The sequence below is a fragment of the Festucalex cinctus genome, chromosome 4, assembly GCF_051991245.1.
Source record: "Festucalex cinctus isolate MCC-2025b chromosome 4, RoL_Fcin_1.0, whole genome shotgun sequence".
In the NCBI taxonomy this organism is placed as follows: domain Eukaryota; kingdom Metazoa; phylum Chordata; class Actinopteri; order Syngnathiformes; family Syngnathidae; genus Festucalex; species Festucalex cinctus.
Genome location: NC_135414.1, coordinates 8,581,575 through 8,606,606, shown reverse-complemented (window position 1 = coordinate 8,606,606; position 25,032 = coordinate 8,581,575). Strand labels below are relative to the sequence as shown.

At 37.2% G+C, this 25,032-nt stretch overlaps 1 protein-coding gene across 1 annotated transcript; it reads left to right on the top strand.

Moving 5' to 3' along the window:
- The first annotated feature begins 6,827 nt into the window (after window positions 1–6,827).
- Window positions 6,828–24,532, top strand: LOC144017261 (long-chain fatty acid transport protein 2). Its single transcript, XM_077518628.1, has 9 exons — window positions 6,828–7,405; window positions 10,759–10,968; window positions 11,046–11,204; window positions 15,641–15,765; window positions 19,884–20,078; window positions 21,129–21,418; window positions 21,519–21,616; window positions 22,550–22,680; window positions 23,800–24,532. Exons 1-9 carry the CDS (start codon window positions 6,925–6,927, stop codon window positions 23,974–23,976), a joined length of 1,866 nt encoding a protein of 621 aa, XP_077374754.1. The 5' UTR covers window positions 6,828–6,924; the 3' UTR covers window positions 23,977–24,532.
- Window positions 24,533–25,032: the final 500 nt, after the last annotated feature.

Here is a 25,032-nt window from a genome sequence, read left to right as displayed (position 1 = left end):
AGACAACCGAAGAAGTAATTTGCAGTAGAGCTGTGCGATAGATAAGATTTTGGTATTGATCGATACCAAGTAAATGCTGGTGCCAATATCGCCGATACCAATACCAAAAAAATCATTTTAGATAAAAAAAAATATGGTATTTTAGATCATTTGTCCTCTTAAATAACTTTTTCCCTTTTTTTCAAAATTAGACTTTGTTATTAGGTTCTTAAACATCATACCTGGGCTCTTATTTAAATTTGCAAAGTAGTAATAATCGATTCAATCTATACTTCGATCAATCTGCACAACCCTAATTTGCGGTATTAGTCATTTCTCACTGAGAATAATAACAAAAAACAAAATAAAAAACTCATGTATGTGAGCATTTCTTTTCTGCATGTGTTCAAATATCTGTTCTCAAAGAGTTATAACACCAGAATTGATGATGCTATTTTCTATCCCATATAAGACATTTTGCATTGTTTGTTAGCGTTGAGCTGAGCAGACATAAGACTTATCATTTATTTTTGCTCACAAGTCAAAGCAAAAAAATCAGCCAAACGACAGTTTGAGTCGTAAGTTGGCTCATTACTAACTTAAGGCACCCTTCTACAACGGACCCACACATACTCGCAGTTTGGCACCTGCACATTCACCTATTCATAGATTTTTTTTGTGGGAAGCATTCCCACATATGCTATTGTGATTTTTATTCTCTACACTTTTTGCCGCGTAACAACTCCCGCATAATACTTCCAATTTACATTGTTCAAATTTCAACTAGCTTCAAAAATTCACACCTCCCGGGGTATACATTGTATGATTCCACATTACTTACAGTATTTGCACAATTCAACATTTAATATCAACTTTTCCCCATTCATTTTCAATGGCACAGACATGGAACTTTTTCTCATTATCACGCTCCACGCCCACTTCCATTACTACTTGTGTGATACTCAGACACGGCGCTCCGCATACGCTTATCACGCACTGCGCGTAGGGCACCAACTGCCTAAGGGGGCACCAAAAAACAAATCAAGCCCGTAAAAATAATCATATTAGTAATTATAATATCAGTGTCTAATATTTAAAATAAAAGCTTCTAAAGCATGTTAATAAATACAAAAAATAACGTAGCATTATGTACTCGACGAGCGGTATCGCTGGTCTACGTTGGTGCCCCCCCTCCCCAAGTTACTTGTAGTTTGTTCCTACTGGGGAAAGGGGGAGGGCTGCGGGGTGCACTTTTGCTCCAACGGAGCAAACTACTAGGGAAAGGGGGAGGGGGGTGGGGTACACTTTATGCTTCAATCGCAAATTTGGCAGAAGTTTATTCTTGGATATCTGGACATGTCATCAAAAAGGCATCAAGAATTTGGGGCGGAAAAGAGGAAAAGAAAAAACAATGAGATGATGCTCGCGCGTCACTTGCAGGTATGACAATGACAATTTGTTTATTTTGTAGCAGCTACGTTTACATGACCACAGTTAGCAAAACAAAACAAAAACACTCCAAACCGCCGCAGTGGAATGGTTGTGACCAGCACGTTCATTATACAGTATGTTAAATGGAATGTGACGAGACAATATTGTTTCATATGGAACGGCCAAGAGCGGCATGTACTGGTGAAAGTGTAATTTGAAAATAATAATAATAATAATCATCATCATCATCATCATCATCTTAAGGCTAAGTAGATTTCCTCATTTCATATTCATAGTTTTAACATTATGTCCAGAATTTTTACATAGTGCCCTATCAGTCCTTCTCTAAAAAGGTAGATTATTAAAATTTTCATGTACCTGTGTTTTAAATATAGGCCTGCACAATACCATAATCCTAATCAATTTAGAAAATGTTTGTACCATGGTTGGTTCAAAACCATATTTCATTGTAGAATCCCTGAATATTGTCTTGTATTTCTGAATACAGGATCAATGCTTCAATATGTTCAAGGAGCATTTCATACCCTAACATAAATGCGGAAATTGCACAAAAGCTGTCATATGATGACCTGATAGCCGATTTTGCAGCCCAGAAATGGAGACATGTGCCTCTGTAGGGCCTCTACTAACTTGCTTGCACTTTGTTTATTTCCAGATGTTTATTTGTTAATAGTAGTGGCATTGAGTTTTATTTTAATTCATTTAGCTTTATTTAGGGTATTTGGTGTCATTGTTAGTTATATAAAGACTTATTATTTATCACTTATTTTTGTGAACATTTTTAAAACTTCAATATTGACACTTAGAAGTAGGGCTGGGTATCGATTCAGATTTCCAGAATCGATTTAATTCGATTCACAAGGGCCCGATTCAATTCATGATTCACAACGATTTTCGATTCAGTTGAGGAATTCATGCAGCACATATTTTAGACAGTCAAAAGTACCAATGCTGCAAAGAGTAGAAACTTCTTGCTCTAATTTAATGCATTAGTAAGAATATGAATATTTACATTAGGAATTGAATCCATTGCAGCTACATTAATCTGTTTCATTTAACATGGCCTTATAAAAACAATAAATAATAATTATTAAAAAATAACAAAACATTTATGCTTAGGGCACCAAAATGGCTAGCGCCGGCCCTGGTGATACTGCTCGGTGGTAAAGCGCATTGTCCAGTAACCAGGAGGTTATAATTTCATAATTTATCTCTCAATTTACTTCATAAGCATTCCACATGCATTCAAATCTTAGCATTCATCTATTAGCATTCAGCTTTTAGCGTTCCCACACAATTTATCCAGAAATTGCACTTAAGTCTAGTTTTGAATGTTATTTTTTTATTATTGAGTCCCAACCCACATCTTCGTTGGAAAACGCTTTTGGCCGGTTTATGTGAAAAATGTAAAAAAAAAATTTAGGTTTAAACAAAAGGCTAAATTGTGTGCAATTATAATATACGTCAGTTAGATGTTGATTTTCACTATTTGCTATGAATACTTCTGAAAGTGTGGTTTGTCAACAAAAGGTAAAAGTGTTGTTATTTCACATTCTAACATTGGGGGGATCTCCCTTTATTGTGAGCGCTTCAGCAGTATTATTAAGCATTCAAGGTTAAACATAAGCTTACTATAGATTGCTTTGATAATACAGTACCAGTATACAATAGTAATCACTGTTTGTTCCCCGAATGTCAATGTTCAGGAAAAGGTTTTAAATCATTTTATTTACATGAAATTATCAACTTAGAGCAGAGTTGGTGTATAGCATTTACTTTTTGGTCGCAATCCTGCGAATTTCAAAATAACTATATTGTAAAATAATGAATTAGCAGCACTTTAAAAACAACCACATCTGCATACAAAGTGCTGTTAATAAAGTAAAAATTTGACATATGAAAACAAAGAAAGTTAAACAATAAATTAATGACATAAATGCGCAAGCATGTGAAGAGTGCAACAAATGGTGGAAAAAGGGAGTAGACATAATCAAAGCGGTGTAGATAACCCAGCAGTGCAGGCGGGCGCTGTCACCACATGCTTGACTGGACTGTGCTCACTAGAGTTTCACAACCTCGACGCTGCTGATATTACTTTGGCCTCTAAAAAAAGGGAAAATCTTTTCCTGGTGCCCAAAGGTCAACAAAGGCACTCAGATCCAGGGTCATTGTAGTTTTGGAATTTTCATTGTAGCTTTTTTTTTTTTTTTTTTTTTTTTTTTAAGTTAGTTTTAATTCGTTTTCATGGTGATTCTGTTATAGTTTTTATTATTTTTAGTTATTTATTAAACATTTAGTTTTAGTTAGTTTCAGTATTATTATTATTATTATTTTTTATTTATTTATTTATTTATTTATTTATTTTACTTTGTATTACTTGTGCACAATATTTAAAAAACACCATGGGAGCGATGTCATCTGAAGGTGCTTTCTATTGTCACTTCTGTGTGACATTATTTCAAACATCCCTCTTCTGGTTAATATTAAAATTAATCTACTTAAAATCACGTTTAAAATCATCCCCAAAGGCTCATGCATTAAATTAATTACCAAAGACTAAAACAAAGGACATTTTTGTTATAATTATAGTTAGGTTTAGTTAGTTTTGTAAACATAAAATGTAGTTTCAGTTTTCGTTTTTTAAAAAGCATTTTCGTTTTTATTTAATTTCATGAACAAAACTGTTTTTTATTGTTTTTTTTATTTTAGTTTTAGGTTTGTTTTCTTTTCCGTTAGTTTTAGTTAACTAAAATAACCTTGCTCAGATCTCAATAGTATCTTTTGGTCCAATGGTTACATGGGATAACAAGCATAACTCTCAGGGAGCGCAGACGTGCAGATTCGTTGATCTGTTAAAAAAATAAATAAAATAAAAAATATGTAAGTGTCTGTGCTTGTCTGATCACATACGTGAAACACAGCTTGAACAATTAAGTGTCCTTGACATCCAGTTTGAGGTCTTTGTTCTGATACACTCTTTAATAACTCAATGCAATAGAAGTTCAACTCTCTTACTAGTTATGTATATTAGCATCATTTATTTTGACTATTAGTATGTAATTTAACCCTACTAGTAGTCTATTATGTATCACTAGTAACACTTTTAGGCTCAGCTAGTAGGTATGTTACACACAATAGATAGTAGCACCAAAATCCCCAAATCTGGTAGTTTTGCCTCACTAACTTCCCAAATGACAATTGCGCCATTTCATGTCACAATAAGGAATTTGTCATAAACATTAACTGATTAACTTTGAATTTGATGATAAGGGCTGGGGGTGATAGCACTGCATTTGATGGCTTTAACCAGGGTTAAAGGTGGTCGATGCATATGATATTATGTACAGCATGTGATAATTATTATCAGCATGCATTAGTTATGTCTGTGGGAGGGTGGTTGCGTGTTCTCGATATGAAGTAGGAATAGATAAACCTTCCATCATATGGGAAGCCACGCATTTTTAATATCTAAATTTATTGTATAATTACATCTTGCACATATTTACTAAAAAAGAAACTGATACCTGTTCTTTTTGATAAGGGCAGTAAAATGCACTATAAAAATGAAAATCTAAATTTATATGCATGATAAATCTGATTCTTGAATGTCTTGTGTCTTCCCTATAGGATATTATGTAACACCGGCAAATCTGTTGAGATGAAGGTCTGCTTAAAGTCATTATTACGTATAGGATTCTTATGCCATGGAAGCAGTAAAGTGGTAGGTTTTATGGTTTTATGGTATGTCAATTATCAGATTGCTACAAATAAAAACAAAGTAAAGGGCGCTACCAGTGGCGGCTGGTGGAGTTTTCTCTCCTGAGCCTGTTGGTGGTCAAGAAGGAGCTGAGCAGAAAGGCAAAGCTCTCGATTCGCTGGTTGAACTGCATTCCTATTCTCACCTGTGCCACGAGCCACATGGCCTTGGATGAATGATCATTCAAACATAATTGTTTTAAAATTAATATTAATAATGTTTTGTTTGTTTGTTTTTTCCCCAAAATTAATTGCTGTTCATTTTACAGATAGACTTTCTCTAGCTTTGCACAAACGCCTGCATAAAGAGTTTAGTTCATCTTCATGGACTGTCCCCTCATTTGCCCTCAAATTCTTTACAGGGGTGATTGGCACTGCCAAGCCATTCCCAACACACACTGGTAACACTGCCTGGGTCACGACACTGGCCCTGTCCTATCGTATGCCAACTGGAACGCTGGCTCCTCAATGCACATTTACGACAACTGAGATGTTGGCTTAAAATGGCGACGTAAGGCGCAACCTCTGTGTCGAACGGGCACAGCTCCAGGATTTTTTCTCTCCTGTGGCTAAAGGCGGATTGACAAATGCATAAGAATATCAAATAAAATGTTGTAAAGGTTGAAATGGGGTTACACAGATTTCTGATGAGGCTATAGGTGTCCCAGGTGTAGTGGTGCGAGGAGCTTGCTTGTCGCCGTAGAAACAGGAGATGCAGGAAAACAAAACTCCATACAGCACCAAACAAATTCCATCAAAACACAATGCAAACGCAAAACTCAAAGGTCAACAAAATAACACAGATCATGACAGCTTCTATCTACGTCGGGGTTTTATAACGCCATCAAAAACTGCTTGCCCTCTTTTCAAATTCATACTTTTTTTTTTGCATAGTTTCCCCACTTTAAATTATAATATTATCACTTTTGTATGTCTATGTTTACTGGCGTCTTTTTTATTTTTTATTTTTATTTTTTTAACAGAAGTATCCGTACTTTAACTTAAATATTTTTTCACAGTACCATAACCTGGACAATCAAACATTTACAGTACTTCCACTTTGACCATTATTATTATTATTATTATTATATTATTATTTTTTTTACCAGTTTTGCTACCTCTGCTTTTGAACTTGTAATACATTTCTCCATCGACTGAGTTTTAATTTATTGTTTTTAGGTTTACATAAGTAATAGAGTTGAATCAGTACTTCCACTTACAAGGCAGTAGTATTTTTTTTCTACTACTTCAGCATCTGTATCTGTACCGACCGACTGTGAGTACTTTTGCCCCCTTGTCTTTTATACTTAAATACATTTTAGCAATGGTATTTTAAAAAAATAAAAATAAAATACTTAAGTGCATAACTTGAATTAATATTATTTTAACTTTACTAGTCTATACGCCTACTTAGTTTGGCTAATTTTACCTCCTCTGCTTTTGTTAAAACAAAAACAAAAAAAATCTGACTGTTAGGGAAATAAGGCAGGATTTGTACTGGAAACAAAGTTTAAAAAAAAAAAAAAAAAAAAAAAGTCAGTATTTGTACTAACAGATTATGAGTAGCCTACTTTCCCCACTTTGCCCTTTTCTAGTAGTACTAAATGCCCCGCCCCCTCCCCTCGAGTTAAAATCCTTATTTACCACATTCCCTACTTCGCTGTGGGGCGAGGCACTTTATTATTATTTTTTCTGTTTTTGTAGCCTGTAGCGGACTTTCCCCGTTATCAAACAATCATGTGGATGTATTTGTGTTCAGCTCTTGCGGCTCTCCCCGTCGTAGCTTTGACTGTTAAACGACTTTTCCCGTATCTTTGGGCGGATATCTTGTATATCGGAGCTCTTGTGAGGATTCTGCTCAAGTTCGCGTGGAGGCGCAGGAGGAGGAGACCCGTTTTCTTCGCGTTGGACCGCTTTTTGGAGCAGACAGTTGCCCGTCCGAACAAACCTTTCGTGGTGTTCGAGAATGACGTCTACACATTCGCGTCGACGGATCAGAAAAGTAACCGGGTGGCCAACGCGCTCCTCGCTAACCCCCGCTACACAGCTGGGGACGCCGTGGCCCTGTTTATGCCCAACGAACCCGCCTTCATCTTTACCTGGCTGGCCTTGGCCAAGCTGGGCTCCCCGGTGGCTCTGCTCAACTACAACATCCGTACCAAGTCTCTGCTGCACTGCTTCGACTGCAGCAAGGCCAAGGTTCTCATTGCAGCTGCAGGTAAACTTGAGTTTGGAGAGCAAGTTTGCTCCTCTTCCTTTTACGGGACTGGAGGGCCTGAAAGGCCTTCCCGCTAACTGTCAAACTAGTTTCTAATATTTGTGACATGAAATTGTATCCACTTCTAACAGTCTATTCTTTTCATCCAGAATATGTGTGTTAGATGTTAGTCTTTATTTTGGTTTTGTCCAAAAAGCCTCCTGGGGTGCAATAAAAATAAATACATCTAACTTTAAATAATATTTATTAGATATTTATCAACTGGAGGTGACACTGAAAGACAAGGAAAAAGATGTCATAAGTTCACCAGCAAATTGCAGTGCATTTTAGATTAATGTAATTTCACAGAAAACCCGATACAGTACTTAACATTTTAACAGAAAATAATTGACAACTGCCCTAGAAGAATGTGGATGAAAGGTAAAGGTTTTGAAGTTTTGTTGTTTCCTCAACCGAATGTGCAAGGCCTAGGGCTGGGTATTGCCGCCAACCTCACGATACGATACGTATCATGATACAGGGGTCACGATACGATATGTATCACGATACATATGTATCCCAATACTTGATCTTCAAGGCGATACGTATCCCAATATATTACATTAATTTTCTTGCATTTTATAATAACAGTCATATGTATACCTAAAGGTGCCCTGCGATTGGTTGGCAACCAGTCCAGGGTGTCCCCCGCCTACTGCCCAGAGCCAGCTGAGATTGGCGCCAGCACCCCCCGCGACCCTTGTGAGGAATAAGCGGTCAAGAAAATGGATGGATGGATGTATACCTAAAGGATATGTTTGTTATGTTGACTGACAAAAATATTTTTGTGAGCAGCTCTTGTGGTTTACTACCTAGCGGCATGCCTGGTCTAAATGTGTACGCACTGCAGAGCAAGGAGCAGCTTTCACAGACACACCGGGAACATTTATTAATAGGCATGAGCCGATATGAGCAAAAATATCAAAGTTTTAAAATTACAGCTCCAAAATATGCTTATTTGAAATATTTGGGGAAATAAAAACATCATTGTTTTTTCATGTAACACATTCTATTTCGTTTTTAAACAAAATATACGAAAATTGGTACATTAAGACACGTGCCATGTTAAGTTTGTAAGTAAATACATTTTGACATTCTTCCTTGCTTTCATTTATCTTAGCAAGACACAGTGTCCAATCATGGCTGAGCTATTTTTGCATTAATTGAAGGCAATTAACTTCAAAGACGCTGCTGGTTTTTATTTTTTATGTACAATGCAAGCTGCAAAGGCAAACTTCAACTGCCTATTTAATGTTAACGAGCAATATCGATTCTGATGCCTGCGTATCGATACGTGTATTGTAATGAGTCCCGCAACGATATATTGCTGCATCGATTTTTTTGAGCACACCCCTAGCAAGGCCAGTTATGAATGATGTTTTTGTCTGAAAGTTTCATAACACTGAGTCCTGTTAGGGTGTTGCAGCAGTCATGTGAAGTCCAGTGACTGACATGCGACTGGAATATTGAATAATCATGACTTTTGTAGAGTTATGCAATTTGATTTTTAAGTAGTTTTGTGCAAAATGAGCACATGTAGATAAACATTAAACAACAATTTGCATTCAAATCTATAGACAGTTTAAAGTCCTTTGTCTAGCCGAACTTGCATGTTTTTGGAATGTACGGTACGTGGGGGAATGGGGACACGTGGAAAATGTCGAAATTCCATGTAGGAAGGTTGCAGCTGCGATTCAAATCCCAAACCTCATAACTGATGAATGGGGTATATGCCACGGAAGAGGCGGGACGTGATTTTGCACAACAGTTTATTTCCGATCCGGGTTGCGAACGTGCAACCGAGGGGCACAAAGTCGGAAGCACAATTATTTTTGACGCAGCCCAAACGTCGCAAACCTAACCGGAAACAAACTGATTTGCAAAAAAACAGTCCTGCCTCTTGCCTGTGAATAGTGAAAGTATTTGATGCACCCCCTCCCCTCAAAAAAAGGTTTATAACTGCCTATAGATGCCACTAGGGCTGCACGATATTGAAAAAACATGCAATATAGTTGCTGAATATAGCAATATCGATATTATTGCAATATTTAATTTGTACCTAAAGAAATTACATTTTTATTATCTAATGAAAGAAATCGTTTTTTTCATGCGGCAAAATAATTTTATGTAAATTTTAATATTATTGTTAGTGCTGTCAAACGATTAAAATTTTTAATCTGATTAATCACACTTTTTAATTTTGATTAATCACGATTAATCAGCTAAATTACTTGCGTAATATAAAATACAAAATAGCATAATATTTTGACATTAATGCATTTTATTATCTGAATGTCATTTGCAAACATTGATTAAATGCATGTACGCAATTGCATGCATGCGTGTATTGCTCAAAACATAACAGCATCATATCAATTGGGTGCAATTCATCAATTACATTGCAAAGAACATGCTAAATACTGACGAAAACTTGGTAACAGCATCATATCAACTGGGTTCAATTCAGCAATTATTAATTAATTAAATGCAAATTACTTTTGTTTTATCTAAAGTCCCATCGGGGTGTTTTTTAAAGTGAAATTTACCACCGAGCACACCGACTGGAGTCACCCCGCTCATTTTGGAACAACAGGCGTAGGAAATGCCGTGCATTGACCTAATCACTGACCTGCGCAGCCTTCAATGTAACCATCCGCGGTTGCGTTCAAGGCTCATGTGCGGTCAAAAAAAATAGTGCGATTAATCTGCGTAAATACGTGATTAATGTGACAATTTTCCGTGATTAATTAATCTATTAACGCTTTAACTTTGACAGCCCTAATTATTGTAAGACACTCACATTAACATGTGCTTAAAACCTTGTACTATAGGGATTAATAGAATTGATTAAAAAAATATTTTACTTAAAAGTTAAAAACAACTGACCTCTATGTAAAAAATATACTTTACTGTATTTAAAAAAAAAGTGTAAATCACTGTCAATATCTATTTAATTCAATGATTCTTTCACACCAGAGGAAGCTTCTGAACCAATGGCAGTGCACGTACAGCACTTTGTTGCCTCTTTTATGGGATGGCATTCGTCCCTGTGGTGGTTGGCCATCCCTCTCAGTGTGGATGAACTCCTCCTGGGTGCCTTTCCTCACAGGGTTCTTCTGTGCCCCACCATGTTGTGGTTTGCGTGCGTCTGTGAGTACGATCATGGAGATACGGGGTGGCTTTTTCTTTTTATTGTATTATGGATGTTTTAATTGTTCAGCACTTTGAATGTATGAAAGGTGCTATATAAATAAAGTTTGATTGATTGATTGATGATGGTTACTTGTGATAGCCGACATTTATGTGTCCCGCAGAGCTGAAGGAAGCCGTAGAGGATGTTTTACCATCTCTTCGGGAGCAGGGAGTCGTCGTGCTCCTGATGGTCCAAAGCTGTGACACGCCAGGCATCGAAAGCTTCTCTGATAAAGTGGATCAAGCATCAGACGCCGCCCTTCCGCGTTCGCTCAGAGCACACATCACATACAAAAGTCCTGCCGTTTATATTTATACATCAGGGACCACAGGTACTGCAATGGTAGTGATTGAAAACTCAAATTTGAATAAGTTCCCTGTTTTACCGTACGTTTGTGTTGTGTTGCAGGCCTGCCCAAAGCAGCAGTGGTCAACCAGAATCGCCTCCTAATAGCACTGGCTGTTTTATCTGCAAATGGGGTTTCCTCAAGTGATGTCATTTATGTCAACTTGCCTCTGTACCACACAGCGGGATTCATTATAGGCTTTATTGGCTCTATTGAGACAGGTGAGTGTACGCAAAGACAACCTATCCTATCACCACACCTATGCAATGAGTTTTAGACTTATAAATACCATTTTTGTTCTTGATTAATCAATAAATCTTGATTTTTTTTTAATTAATTGAAGAATCACATTAAAAAAAATATAGATATTTTTTTTAATGTGTTACTCAAAAGTTACATTTATTTGTATAGCTGTTACTGATAAAAGAGTCTCAAAGAGCTTCACAAGCCCTCAGTTGACAAACCAAATTACCAAACGGGATGAAAATGCTCTATGTAAAACATGATATGGCAAATCAGAATGGGATTTCACTTTTATTTAAAGGGATGGCAGTGGGGTATATGCCACGGAAGAGGCGGGACGTGATTTTGCACATCAGTTTGTTTCCGGTCTGGGTTGCGAACGCACAACCGAGGGGCACAAAGTCGGAAGCACATGTATTTTTGACGCAGCCCACATGTCGCAAACTGAACCGGAAACAAACTGATGTGCAAAAACAGTCCCGCCTCTTCTGTGGCATATACCCTATTGGCATATTCTTTTAGCCAATCAGAAGTCATACATCCACAAGTCATGTTGACGCTTCAATCAGAATGCGTTTGTTTTAAACAATTCATCTGTTCTGGTTTGATTCAAGACAGTGAAGCTGTTGTAAACAAGCTCTCCATACTTTATATATATATATATATATATATATATATATATATATATATATATATATATATAAATTTGTTGTGTTGAAACTCCCGCGAGGTATCTTTTTGTGGCATGTGTTAACTTGCAGGATGTGAACTTGACAACGCTCTCACAAAAACTTCCACATGGTAGACATGTTTGTTCATTGGTGCTGCGTGCGCTGTGTGTGATTGTTTTTTTGATCAAAATATGCCGGTCACTAACTTTTCCCGCAAAGATTGGCCAGTCACGGTCGGTGGCTGATTGATCGGCGCAACCCTAAACTATACAGTATGTCTCTGTTGGGTTGGATTTACATTGAAGGTCTTCATGTTCATTTAATTTGGCGCCTGATTCTTTTTCACTGAATGAAGCAGACTGAAATGAAAGATTTTGTAATGGCCTTCCTTGAACTGCACCCTGCTTGTTATGTTCTGGGTTTGGATCCCAACAAAGCAGACACAAATAAGAGTTTGACACTTTATTCGCATAAAGAGGCGTGGAACAAACGTAACTAGACGAAAAACAACGAGAGTTGCCCAGAGGAACAGAGGTAATAATCCGACAAAAAACACTTCTCAGTCAGGCTTATATAGACAGTGAATCGATCATATTGGCTGTGGCTAGACATGTGGGTAGCAGGACTGACATGAAATTATCTGATTGGTTGTTGACCAGATAAAGAGATTAAAGATTCCTGACATCACATAGCTTCAGACATCACATAGCTTAAGCCCAGTTGAAACTAGATGCTGGTTACATCAGTTCAAAACAGACACTTGACCTCACGGTCATGACCCAGAAATAACCCTTGCATGACAGTAAACATAACCCTTTCATGACCCTAGTCATGACAGTAAATCAAAGCCCCCCACCACCACCAAAGGACGCCTCCTGGCGGACCCCTAGGTTTAGACGGGAGTAGTCATGGTGAATATATTAAATTCCATATGTTTTTTCCCCTCCCACACTACCACATACCCCCCCCCCCCCCCAACAAACAAACCAAAAAAAAAAAAGAATTGTAATGTAAATCCAGCGTTAGTTTGAAAATTCCCCATATACCACATTCCTTGAGACGGTTCAACCCATTTTTGACCTTAGAAGAGACAAGCAGCTGCGTTCCCTGGCATGGAACACCAAATAATCACACAAGACCACACCTTACTTATCATACTTCATTCGAGCAGTTTGACTCGCCATCAGGAGCGTCACATTTCCGTGTTTCTTTGAATTAGCTCCATCAGCAAAGAATGTCCTTGCGGAAACACGAAATATTGGTTCTGGCTCTTCCCGGGTCGCACAAATATGTTTACTGTACAAAGTATTTTGATGTAAATATATCGACTTTAACGGTGAAATCCGAATTACATCGAAATTCAGGTTATATCGCCAGGGTAGGAACGGAACTCGGTCATAATTTAAGGACACCCTGTATTTAAAATGGCTTCTCAGAAATGGTGATTTACTATGAGTATCTAAAATCTGCTTTTGTCAGATCAGTGAAATGTGCTTCCTGCCCTTCCACCTGATACTTCCTCTAGCAAGTGTTGCGTTTTCTGCTACTAGAATCCAAATAGACTCTTTTGTCACAGCGAAGAAATAATCTGAACAGAGCTTATTTGCTAAACAGTGGATTACCTCGACCTTCGAAAAGCTTTTTTTTTTTTTTTCTTACTAGGCTAAAGTTCATGGTCGGGGGAGGATTTTTTTTCTTCTTCTTCTTTTTCTATACTAGAATAAAGTAATTACACATCAACTACAGTAGGTGGCAGTGGCGCCTGCTTTGTCAGAGAGTGCGCAAGGTGTATTGTCTGCTCTGCAGAGGTGAACTTGAACTTGCACCACTGATGTGAATATATGACTGGATAGCCGAAAGCCCATACACGCCCGTGCAAGCCGTTGAAGCCACAGGGCGGCCATCTTGCTCCTCCCATCTCGTAAGCGGACTACTGTATAAACTATGAGGCATATACAGCTCGGAGGCTGTTAGTATAAAACTGGGGATGGGTTGGGGGGTTTTGTGACGGCATGGTCACTATTTTTTAACAACTGAATAAATAAATAAATAAATAAATAAATAAATAAATATACAAGTGGATGGTATGTGCTGCTTTTAAGACCCCCTTTTTTCTCTTTTAACACTCAGGGGCCTATTCACTAAAGGTTTGCGTCGCCTTTGCACCGCGCTAACCGGCAAAAATGGAGCATTTAGGGAGCTCCTAATTCACTAAACACGTGCAGATGGGGAAATCCGTCACTAAGTGCTCTGCTGAACAGATTGCGTCACGGTGCGCCGGTGTTATTTGCCCCCACCCCAATGCAAATGAGACTCATTGATATGCAGATTCTAATTCACTAACGCCAGCGCAAATAGCAACACCGCGTTTGCGTGACGCAAATAACGTTTTTGGAAAGCATGTATTAACCTGACGCACCTCGATCTCCGGCATTATGCCATTTGCCGCACAACATGCGCTGCTCATCACGCAGAGAGGAGAGAAAGAGGGAGAGAAAAAGAGAGCGAAATATTTCCGTGTTAGTTTAAGACATCGCGTAACCCGGGCTCATCGGCAATAGCGGGGAGGCATTTTACGATCATTTTTACGTGCCAGATGCATACTGTACGGCCACGCCAACCTCTGAAAATATATTTTTGAAACACGATCGCACCAATAATTGGTACTTTATCAATGAATGACGTCGTTGTCGTCCTCTCTGCTTAATGGCGCTCTAAACGCTTACTCTCGGTCCAACCTCGCTTTCTGATAATGTCATCTTTCTCGCAACTGTTACTATAACAACCATGTTGTTGGCGCAAATCCATTGCCATGTGTGGTAAATCAGGTGCAAATTTGCTCCAAGCTGTCATTTTTGTGGGCGTGTTTGCGCCGGTATATGATTAGAGCAATATCCTTAGTGAATAGGTGGGTCACTGGGCGCTAGGGGTGTTAAAAAAAATCGATTCGGCGATATATCGCGATACTACATCGCGCGATTCTCGAATCGATTCAATAAAAGGCAGAATCGATTTTTTTTTTTTTTTTTTTTTTTTTAGGATTCACACCTTGAGCATGGAAGAATGTTATATGAACGGCACATTAAGCCTTAATATTTTTATTTTAATGCTGTTCAAACATGAAACAGATTACAACCTCTATAAGACTGAAATTTCAGATAAATAAATAATACATTTTCATATAAATCTTACACTCTACAAGCTTACTGATTAGTATTTTCTAAATATGAATGAAAAAAAATCGCAACAATCGACTTATAAATTCGTATCGGGATTAATCGGTATCGAATCGTGACCATTCGTATCGGGATTAATCGGTATCGAATCGAATCGTGACCTGTGAATCGTGATACGAATCGAATCGTCAGGTACTAGGCAATTCACACCCCTACTGGGCGCAGACTGCGGGTGCAGTTGTGGTGCAATATTTCGTGCTATTACTGGACGCAGCGCATTCTTAGTGAATATGCCCCTCAATTTCTTAGATCACAATATTAGTTTGGGCAGAGGAATCTTTTCTTGAATTACAGTTATAATTCTTTAATTAAAAAAAAATACAGAACTTTCCAGCCCTAGTAAATAAGTATGTTTAATCACTTTACATTATTTTAACACTCAACTGTGCTACACATGTATGTAAGTTAACCACTATTTATGAATAATAATCAATTGGAAGACGATAGTATGATGACGTATATCACAGTTTGGCTTGATGACTGATATTAATGATCTTGTGTTTGGAGGGTCCACAATCATTCTGAAGAAGAAGTTTTCCGCTTCTCAGTTCTGGGACGACTGCAGGAAATACGATGTTACGGTCGTGCAGTACATCGGGGAAGTGATGCGCTACCTCTGCAGCACACCCAAGGTAAAGTTTCAAGAGTTTTGCCCATTTTCAGTAGAATTCAATTTGCAGTGTTTCACGAGTTTATAGAAGATGCCAACATAAACCAATGTAATTGAAAATGTAATTTGGAACTTTGTAACACAGGAACCATATATAGGAACCTTTTGCAAGTATTAATTTGTCATAGGACCACAGTTCGCAGGGGACGCTAAATCCTGTTCCGGAGCTCTACTCGTGCTACGCCGGCATTTTTGGACTGCAAACTTGGATAAGTTGTCTGATTTGGGGTAAGTTTTGCTTAGATAAAAATATGTATCATTGTGTACTTGTAATTTCAGGAGGTAGAGTACCTTTGACAATATTTTTGTATATATTTGATGAAATCGATATTTAGCGTATTTGCTACATTCAGCCTGTATCTAGATGGCTTTCAACACTCATACATTTTCTTCAGGAACTGCCATTCTAGTTAATATCTGTAATCATTAATTAACTCTTTTACTGCCAAACGTTATCCAAAAAGACTACCCCTACAGTCCCAGCCATTTTGAGCATTTTCACTCATCTTTCTTTAGTAATTACCATTTGAAAATATGTAATTTGAGTGACACCAAGCGTAAATGGAGAAAACAAACTTTTTTGCAAAAAGATACATTTTGTGCACGAAAGTGACTTTGACATTAATATTTTTTGTTTAGTGACGCTCTGTGAATTTGATTTAATGTGACAAACGCTTTAATCATTCACATCATCCTTGAAAACGTTCTATTTCCTACGATCGGCCATGTTTTCATGTAATTTGATACAGCCCATTGAAAAGAGATACGATGCTGACATCTGCTGGCCATATTTACTGTGTGTTTATTTTTCCACCCCATTCACAAACCAGAGCTGCAAAAGACGTTGCGCTGCCCGTTTAGAGCGAGAGAGAGAGAAAAAAACAAAAAAACATATTTGACGTCAATTGGCGGTACTCTGTGGGCGTGTCCTTAACGTCAATTAACGTTTTTGGCGGGAAAATTGTTTAAAAAAAGAAAAAAAAAAGAAAAAGACAATTGTGAGTTATAATTATTATTTTTTTCATTATTTTTCTGTATAACGTAAAAAAACAACAACAACAAAACAAAAATGCAGCATCCTTCTATGCAACTCAAGCACGAGGACCTCAGTCCAGGGCTCCTCCTGTGAGCAGTGATGACAGCTGTCTCAGTGATAGTGGGGACAGTGATGCATTCCTAAACCGGGTGATTAAAAAATAGAATTGTGTAAAGTTCCGTTTGTGGATGTAACTATGTATACATTGAATAGATGAAAGTGTCTACTCTTTTTCTAAAGTGATATCTTATTTTCCTACACCAGGTGATAACGGGTTTTGGATCTGATTGTCACGCTTGCAAACAAGAGATCCAAGCATTTGGGACTGTGCAGCAAAAGCGCCTGCGTGACTTGGAGATGAGGAAGAAGGGAGGAGGGGCATTTGAACGTGGGCGTATGAGCAGTCAAATGATTTGACAACAAAGGAGTGATTGTTGACCGCACTTTTGCCAGTGCCCAGCCAGTTTCCAACATAGAACGATGGCATAGAAAACTGGAAAGGAATGTGAAATGCTCAAGCATCATCAGCCTGTACAAGACGTTTATGAGTGCAGGGAAAAAGTTTCCACAAGTGAGCTCAAGCGACGTGTTCACTCACTGTAACATAACTTGGTTATGTCAATAAAAGAATCTTCATACCTGAGATGGAATATGGTGCTGTTTTATTATTATTTTTTTAAACATAAATATCTGTTGTGGCTATTTTTTTTTAAAAAATATATTTGGATTGCACATTTCATATACAAGGCAACTCAATGTGCTTTACACAAGGAAAGAAGCATCAACAAACAGTAGTTAACATTCAGAGCAAAGAAGAGAAAACAAAATTAGGTTACACAATTTACTAAAAGAACATACATTGACAATGTAAAAACACGAGACAGCAAACTTTAAAAACAGTGTAAGAAAGTTTAATAATAATAATAATAATAATAATAATAATGTGATGTATGTGAAAAAGCAAAGTTTTCAACTTGGATTTAAAAGTATTTACACTCAGGGCTGTCTTCGCTTCTGTTGACAGCTTATTCCATTTGTGTGCAGCATAACAGCTAAATGCAGCTTCACCATGTTTACTTCGAACTCTAGGCTCCACTAGTTGATATTTACATAACTAATTGTATTGTGTTGTGTTATCAAAATGAATTGATTAATGGACAATTTATTGATTATCAGATTAATCGACATCTATCTTAATAAGTTTGGAGTCATTTTTTTTTCCATTTAAAATTGTCCAAATCCTCTGATTTCAGCATATCAACAGTAATTGGTGACTGATTTGTGGAGTCCCATGTTTAATCAAAATAAAATATTTGCAAACATCTTTTTTTCATAGTACATCGATCCCACTTTTTTTTAAAAATCACTATACAAATACAAAATACAAAATAAACTGCAATTAGGGAAAAAATGCTTTTGTAATACACTTTAATACAAATTTAAAATGAATCTGATTAGTTGATTGATAGATTAATGAATTATAAAAAAATAGTGACAGCACTAATACAATATCAATTTTTACACTTTACTCAAATTAACATTCTCAACTTACCATCTACTTGAAAGCAAAGATACTTTTTTTTATTTTTTTTTTTATAATTTAAAATAAATTCAGGTGCCAAGAGGCCAAAGTTACATAATGAATTAACCTACTGAGAAATAATCTCGTTGTAATTTTTACACTTGTGTTTACACTAAAATTTGCCAATGAAGGATTTCAATTTCTATCGTAATTTGCATTTTGTGCCATAAAGGCCAGCCCTAGTAACTAGCAAACGTGATCAAAACACAACCTCCCATGCGAGGTGCACGATTCCCTCTTGGTGGAAGTAAGAATCTGAGACAGGGTATGTCATTGGCAGAGCTTTCTGGGCGCCATGCCTCCACACCGCTTGAAGTACTGTATCACATTTTCATTCAAGACAAATTCACACCCCGAATACTGAGAACTAACGTGCCCCAGGCTGCCTTTTATTACAGATCCTGTTGGAGATAAGTTTCCAAATCTGCACATTCCCACTCCCTCAGCTCATCACAGCTGGCTTACCAAAATAGAAATCGTTAAATCTCGACTATCGGGTTCCAGCCTTCTGCGTCAGAATCAGCGGGGTCTGATTCCTTATGTGTACATGTACTGTAACCGTTAGTTATCTGTACACTAGCAAACCTTCTTCAGGGTAATGCAATCATTTTTTATCTTCTTAAAATGAATGTACTGTATTCATGCATACTGTAAGTTGCTCATACACGGCCATTCAGAGTATCTAATTGCGTCACATGCACCGCAGCTTCAATTTAGCACTTGATTCTGACTCAGTTGTATCTGGTCACCACTCGGAATAAATAGATCCTGGCCTTTACCCTGGAAGACCATATCGAGTAACTTGGTTATCGGGTCTCGGGAGGAATGCGAGTGGTCACATGCTTCAATATTTTGTGTGTATTTTCAGCCGATTCAGTGAATGCGAAGCTAGTCTGAATTCGGCCTTATATAACGTGTGCTAACCTGGCAAGAAAGATGCTTTATTATGGTCCTAATATACGTAAGTGATGGGGCCACACGACTGTATCATGTCTGTAGACCTGCTAACACACACAAGGTTGTAATCCTCAACCCGTGATCTCAAATTTTTGAGGATTATTGCCATGTGTATTTAAGAAAGAAGTCCCATTTTGAGCAATGTCAAAGGTCAGGACTCCGCAAGGATCACTTTCAAATAGTCTTCTTCCAACTTTTAGGGAATAGCCTAACTCTCAAAATAGCGATTCTCAAAATGTGATACAGGCTCCCTCTAGTGGTTTGAGATAATCATTGCTCATGTACAGTTCAGCCATCCATCCATTATCTGTATTGCTTATGCTAATTTGCATTGAATAAGTTCGATACATTTGTATTTAATCTCTAATATCAATTATTACAGCTACTACTACTAATAATAATAATAATTTACTAACTAAAATAGTTAACCAAAATTCTCAATTTGTGACTCAATTTGTTGTTGAAACGTTTCTGAATTACCGAACTGTCTATGCTTGTAATACAGAAAGAAAATGACAAGGACCACAAAGTACGACTGGCCATTGGAAATGGAATCCGAGCGGAGATATGGCGGGAGTTTCTGAACCGCTTTGGGAACATTCAGGTCAAAGAGTTTTATGCCTCCACTGAGGGCAATGTAGGATTTTTCAACTATGCAGGGAAAATTGGAGCCCTCGGAAGGGTCAACTTTGTGCACAGGGTAAGGAAACAATTGCCCTGTGTAAATATGTAATAGAGTATGCAGTATACTATTTAACATCCCTCCATCCATTATGTAAACTGCTAGCCAGTGATTCTCAAAGTGGTATACGAGAGGTATGCCGGCTCCCTCTAGTGGCAGGCGAAAGAATTGCTGCCCAAGTATGGTTCTGCTGTATTTAAATTAGGTTCCATACATTTGTATTTAATTTTAACATTTATTTTTTATTAACTTGTGTGTGTGATACAGTTTATTAAATTGTTATTTAAAGGGTAAGTCAAGTCCAAAATATTATTTATAATAATATGGTCTTTAACTCATCCACTCCCAGCCATTTTCACAGAAGCAATCCCGTTCGCTTCCGGCTGTTTTACAGGATTTTGACTGATTTTGCAAGGCCCACAGAATATTGTGTTCTATTGCTCTAAAAACATGGAACCTATCAAAAGAAAGATTAAAGTCTCTTCTTTCATCAGGAAAAAAAAGTATGTTTCTATCTGTATCTATCTGTTTTGCAGCAATTAGCATTAGAAGAGAGCTAAGTTTCATCAGTTTTCACAAGTCTATTTAGAATTGTAAGTAATTGAGCTTTTTTTTCTACATGGCCCTGGTTGATCTCCTTTGCTCTGCTGCCACCTACTGGCCATTTGTGTAATAACTACCATTTTTGCAACCGGTCTTTGCAGTTGAGAGGCTGCATCAAAGCCTTCTGTATGCTCTAGCATTAAAAAAAAAAAAAAAAAAAAAAAAAAAAAGTATAAATACGTCTTTGGGACACTTAGAACATTTAAAAAAAAAACGTATTTATACGTTATTGGGAGTAAATGAGTTAAGTACTGTTTTACCCCCTACACATTTAAGCAGTGTTAATGTTCAACCAGCATAATGTTACAATAATATACTTAAAAACATAAGTCTCGTGTTTGATGAATAGATAAGGCCTTTTTTTTTTTTTTTTTTTTTTAGGTGTTACTTGGTGATGTGTTTTTTTTTGTTTTTTTTTAGAACCACAACCTGATAAGATATGCATTTTGTTTTATTTTTTTCTAGAAACTGTTTCCTTACAGTCTGGTCAAGTACGATACAGAGCGCGATAAGGTGATTCGAGATGCTAATGGTCTCTGCATTGAGGCACCCAAAGGTGAGACAGGATTGTTGGTATCCAAGATTACCGACATCGCTCCTTTCGTCGGCTACGCCCAGAACGAAGAGCAAACGGAGCGCAAAAGACTCCGTGATGTTTTCAAAAAGGGAGATCTGTACTTCAACAGCGGAGACCTTATGAGGATTGACAAAGACAACTTTATTTACTTTCAGGATCGTGTAGGTGACACATTCAGGTGCAGCAATTTTGTCACTTCAACCTTCTATTTTACCAAAAGCGTCATCTTGTACAACAAAAGCAAACATTTCACACAGTTCTCTTTTGTGAGTTCACAGGTGGAAAGGTGAAAATGTGGCTACAACAGAAGTTTCAGACATCTTGACACTGACGGATTGTATCAAAGAAGCCAATGTTTACGGGGTCCAAGTTCCAGGTACTTCAAAATATCTGTTGTAATGAATTTGACGGTGATTATTTATTTATTTCAACCCAGCCCTAGTAAACTGCTTGGAAAGGAGATAAAACTCTGTAATTTACATGAATTGACTTTTCTGTTACTCAGATTAATGGCAAAGATATGTTTTTTAAATGGATAGCACACTGTAGTCTCCTAAACCTTGTGGGGTATGTCTGGTTGGTAGGGATGTCACGATAAGGGCAATATCGTGATATTAAAACTGCCACAATATCGTCGTCGTCAAGTTCACAATATTTAAAAGGAACACATCTGTTTAAAAAAAAAAAAAAAAAAAAAGTCAGGTTGATTTCCATTTGTGCAGTTCTAGCACCCCCTAGTGGCTTGTTTATTAGTGGAATTTAATTTTCATTAGGGATGTTTAAAATCTATGCTAATTGTCAGATGAAGGGGAACCTAATTTGCTTGTGAAGCGATCAGTGTGTGCTTGCATTAGAAAGTAAGTGCCTCAATGTTGTTATTAGAGATTGTAAGTGGTTTATATGAATTGCTGTTGTGTACAAAAGCACAATATTGTGTTTGTTTTTTGTTTTTTTAGTATGAGCTCTCTTTTTTTTTTTTTTTTTTACAATATTGTGATCTTTTTTAAATATCGCCACTGCCCCCACAATATCATGATAATATCGTATTGTGATGTTTGGATATCGTTACTGCTGGTTGGTGGTGCAACCCCAAACACAATATATTTCTTTAATATTCTGAATAATCATAACGTGTTACAGGTGTAACGAGTTAGCATTCGGTTATTTCCGTAACATTGAGCTCAACGTTTTGCCACATAAACACCTGTTCTCATTTTGCGTTAAATGTGTTTGTTTGTTGAACTGCTGTATAAATTTCACATTTTTATGTTAATTTACCTTTGGGTGCTCTCTGTATGGTTTGTTTCAGGGCACGAGGGACGCATAGGAATGGCCGCCGTCACTGTAAAGGAACGAGCACAATTCGATGGAAGTAAAATCTATAATCATGTGGTTAGCTATCTTCCTGCATATGCTAGGCCACGCTTTATAAGGATAAAGGTAAGATTCATTCACTGTCTTCACAGTTTATAATCACACGAATGTCAGCGCACATGCTGCAGATTGTAGAAACTGCTACTTGCCCAAAATTTTTTTTTTAGTTTTTGCGACTTTTGTTGCTGTAAATCAGGGGTGTCCAAACTTTTTCATTTAAGGGCCACATACAGAAAATCAGAAGGACGCAAGGGCCACATAATGTTATGAAGAGAAATTGTGTTTAGTCCTAAAAATTGTACAAATAATTTATTTGAGCTTTTGCATATTTAGAAAAATGCTACAACCAATTTATTTGTAATATGGCAGTAGGGTTATTATAGTTTTGGAATTTTTCATTTTAGTTAGTTTTGATTAGTTTTCAAGGTGGTTCTGTTAGTTTTTATTAGTTTAGTTCTTTAAAAAAAAATGCTTAGTTTTAGTTTAGTTTGTGAGTTTCAGTATTAGTATTAGTTGTGTTTTTTTTTTTAAATGTGTATTACTTGTGCTCAGTATTTAAAAAACACCATGGGAGCGACGTCATCTGAAGGTGCTTTTCTATTGGCGGCGGCTAGATGACGTCACTTCTGTGTGACATACTTTCAAACGTAATTATTCCGGTTTGTATCAAAATAAATCGACTAAAAATCACATTTAAAATCATCCCCAAAGGCTCATGCATTCAATTAATTACCAAAGACTAAAACGAAGGACATGTTTGCTATAATTATAGTTAGTTTTAGTTAGTTTTATAAACATAAAATGTAATTTCAGTTAGTTTTTGTTTTTAAAAAGAATTTTTGCTTTTATTTTATTTCGGTAACAATATTGTTTTTTTAATTTTAGTTTTACGTTTTTTCATTAGCTTCATTTAGTTAACTAAAATAACCTTTAATGGCACCTGTTTTTCGAGACCCTCGCTTCTTACTTTGACCATCTCCAAACATTTTTGTTTTATTTTATTTGAACTGAGTCAAATGCCATTTTTAGCATATGTCGCGGACCACTGAAAAATGGCCCCTGGGCCGTAGTTTGGACACCATTGCTGTAAATAGTAATTCCTTGATGTGGTGCATGCCACATGCTAAGCTAGTGATACATTTTCACACATTAGTTACCATGAATACTACTACTCTTTCTGTGTAGGATGAGGTGGAGTTGACGGGGACTTTCAAGCAACTGAAAGTGAAGTTAGTGGAGGAGAATTTTGACCCAGGACGAATCCAGGACCCCCTTTACATCCTCGATGACAAGCTCAAGAGTTACGTACCCCTGACAGCTCAGGTGCACAGCTCCATCCTATCAGGAAGCATGAAGCTCTAAACCAATTCTCATTCACTTTGCTGGTTTTGCAGTGTGGCTGCAGAGGTACTTATATTGAACATCCGGCTCAGGGATCCCTGCTTGCCTTTGAACAATTAAGTATGCAGAGTCCTGTTTATTATAAAAAGCAAATGAAAATAAGAAATGACCCACTTGTCGGAAGCAAAATGATTACACTTACACTAATAGTTTTCTTCCTCCAATGCACCTGATTCAAATGATCAGGATGGCTATTGGGTTTCTGCAGAGCTTGCTGATCATATGAATCAGGTGTGTCGGAGGATGGAAAGAGAGGTGACCTTGAGGATCGAGTTGGTGGTCCCTGGCAAGTTCTCATCAATAGTCAAGAGTTTACATGAAAAGTAATGCCCAGTGGTGTTTACAGATTCCACTGTGATAAATCCGAACATTTGTTACCAAGATGGCGACCAAAAAGAGCACTGATCAGGCTGTACGTGTCATCAATGTAGAGTGGTACCTTGAGATATGAGTCACCCAAGTTACAAGTTTTCAAGATATGAGCCATTGTTTGAGTTTTTTATTTTTATTTTTTTGGGGGAGGGGGGGGGGGGTAAACTTGATACCACTGCTGTATTGTGGCAGTTAATTAAAATATATTCGCTTCACAATTAGTAACCATTTGGCAAATAGTGAGCAACTCTTTAAAAAAAAAGACGCTTCAAGCCACTCCCAGTTGAAGTTTACTAACTAAACAAAGACAATTACACATTGGTTATTTTAGATTTTACTTTCGGCTGCAAGCTTCATGCTGATCAAGGTTATTTTAGTTAACAAAAACTAATAAAATAAGTAAAACTAACAATATCTTGTCCAGCCTCTTTTCTATGTCTCCCTATTTCAACGCAGCTGAGGATCATTATCAGGCTTCTCCAGAGCTTGCTGATGAGCTGTCATTGGAATCAGCTGCGTTGGAACAGGGAGACATGGAAAACAGGCTGGATAGTGTGCCCCTGGTTTAGACACTAGTTGCGATGTATTTAACTTTAGAAGCGGTATTATGCGCTGCAACTATTCTAATTCAAAGTTTATGGACTG

Bases quoted from the DNA above. Each gene is read 5' to 3' on its own strand.
- LOC144017261 (XM_077518628.1), top strand. From the start codon at position 6,925: ATGTGGATGTATTTGTGTTCAGCTCTTGCGGCTCTCCCCGTCGTAGCT. The intron at 7,406-10,758 runs GTAAACTTGAGT...TGTGTCCCGCAG, and splicing joins GGTTCTCATTGCAGCTGCAG to AGCTGAAGGAAGCCGTAGAG. The intron at 10,969-11,045 runs GTACTGCAATGG...GTTGTGTTGCAG, and splicing joins TTATACATCAGGGACCACAG to GCCTGCCCAAAGCAGCAGTG.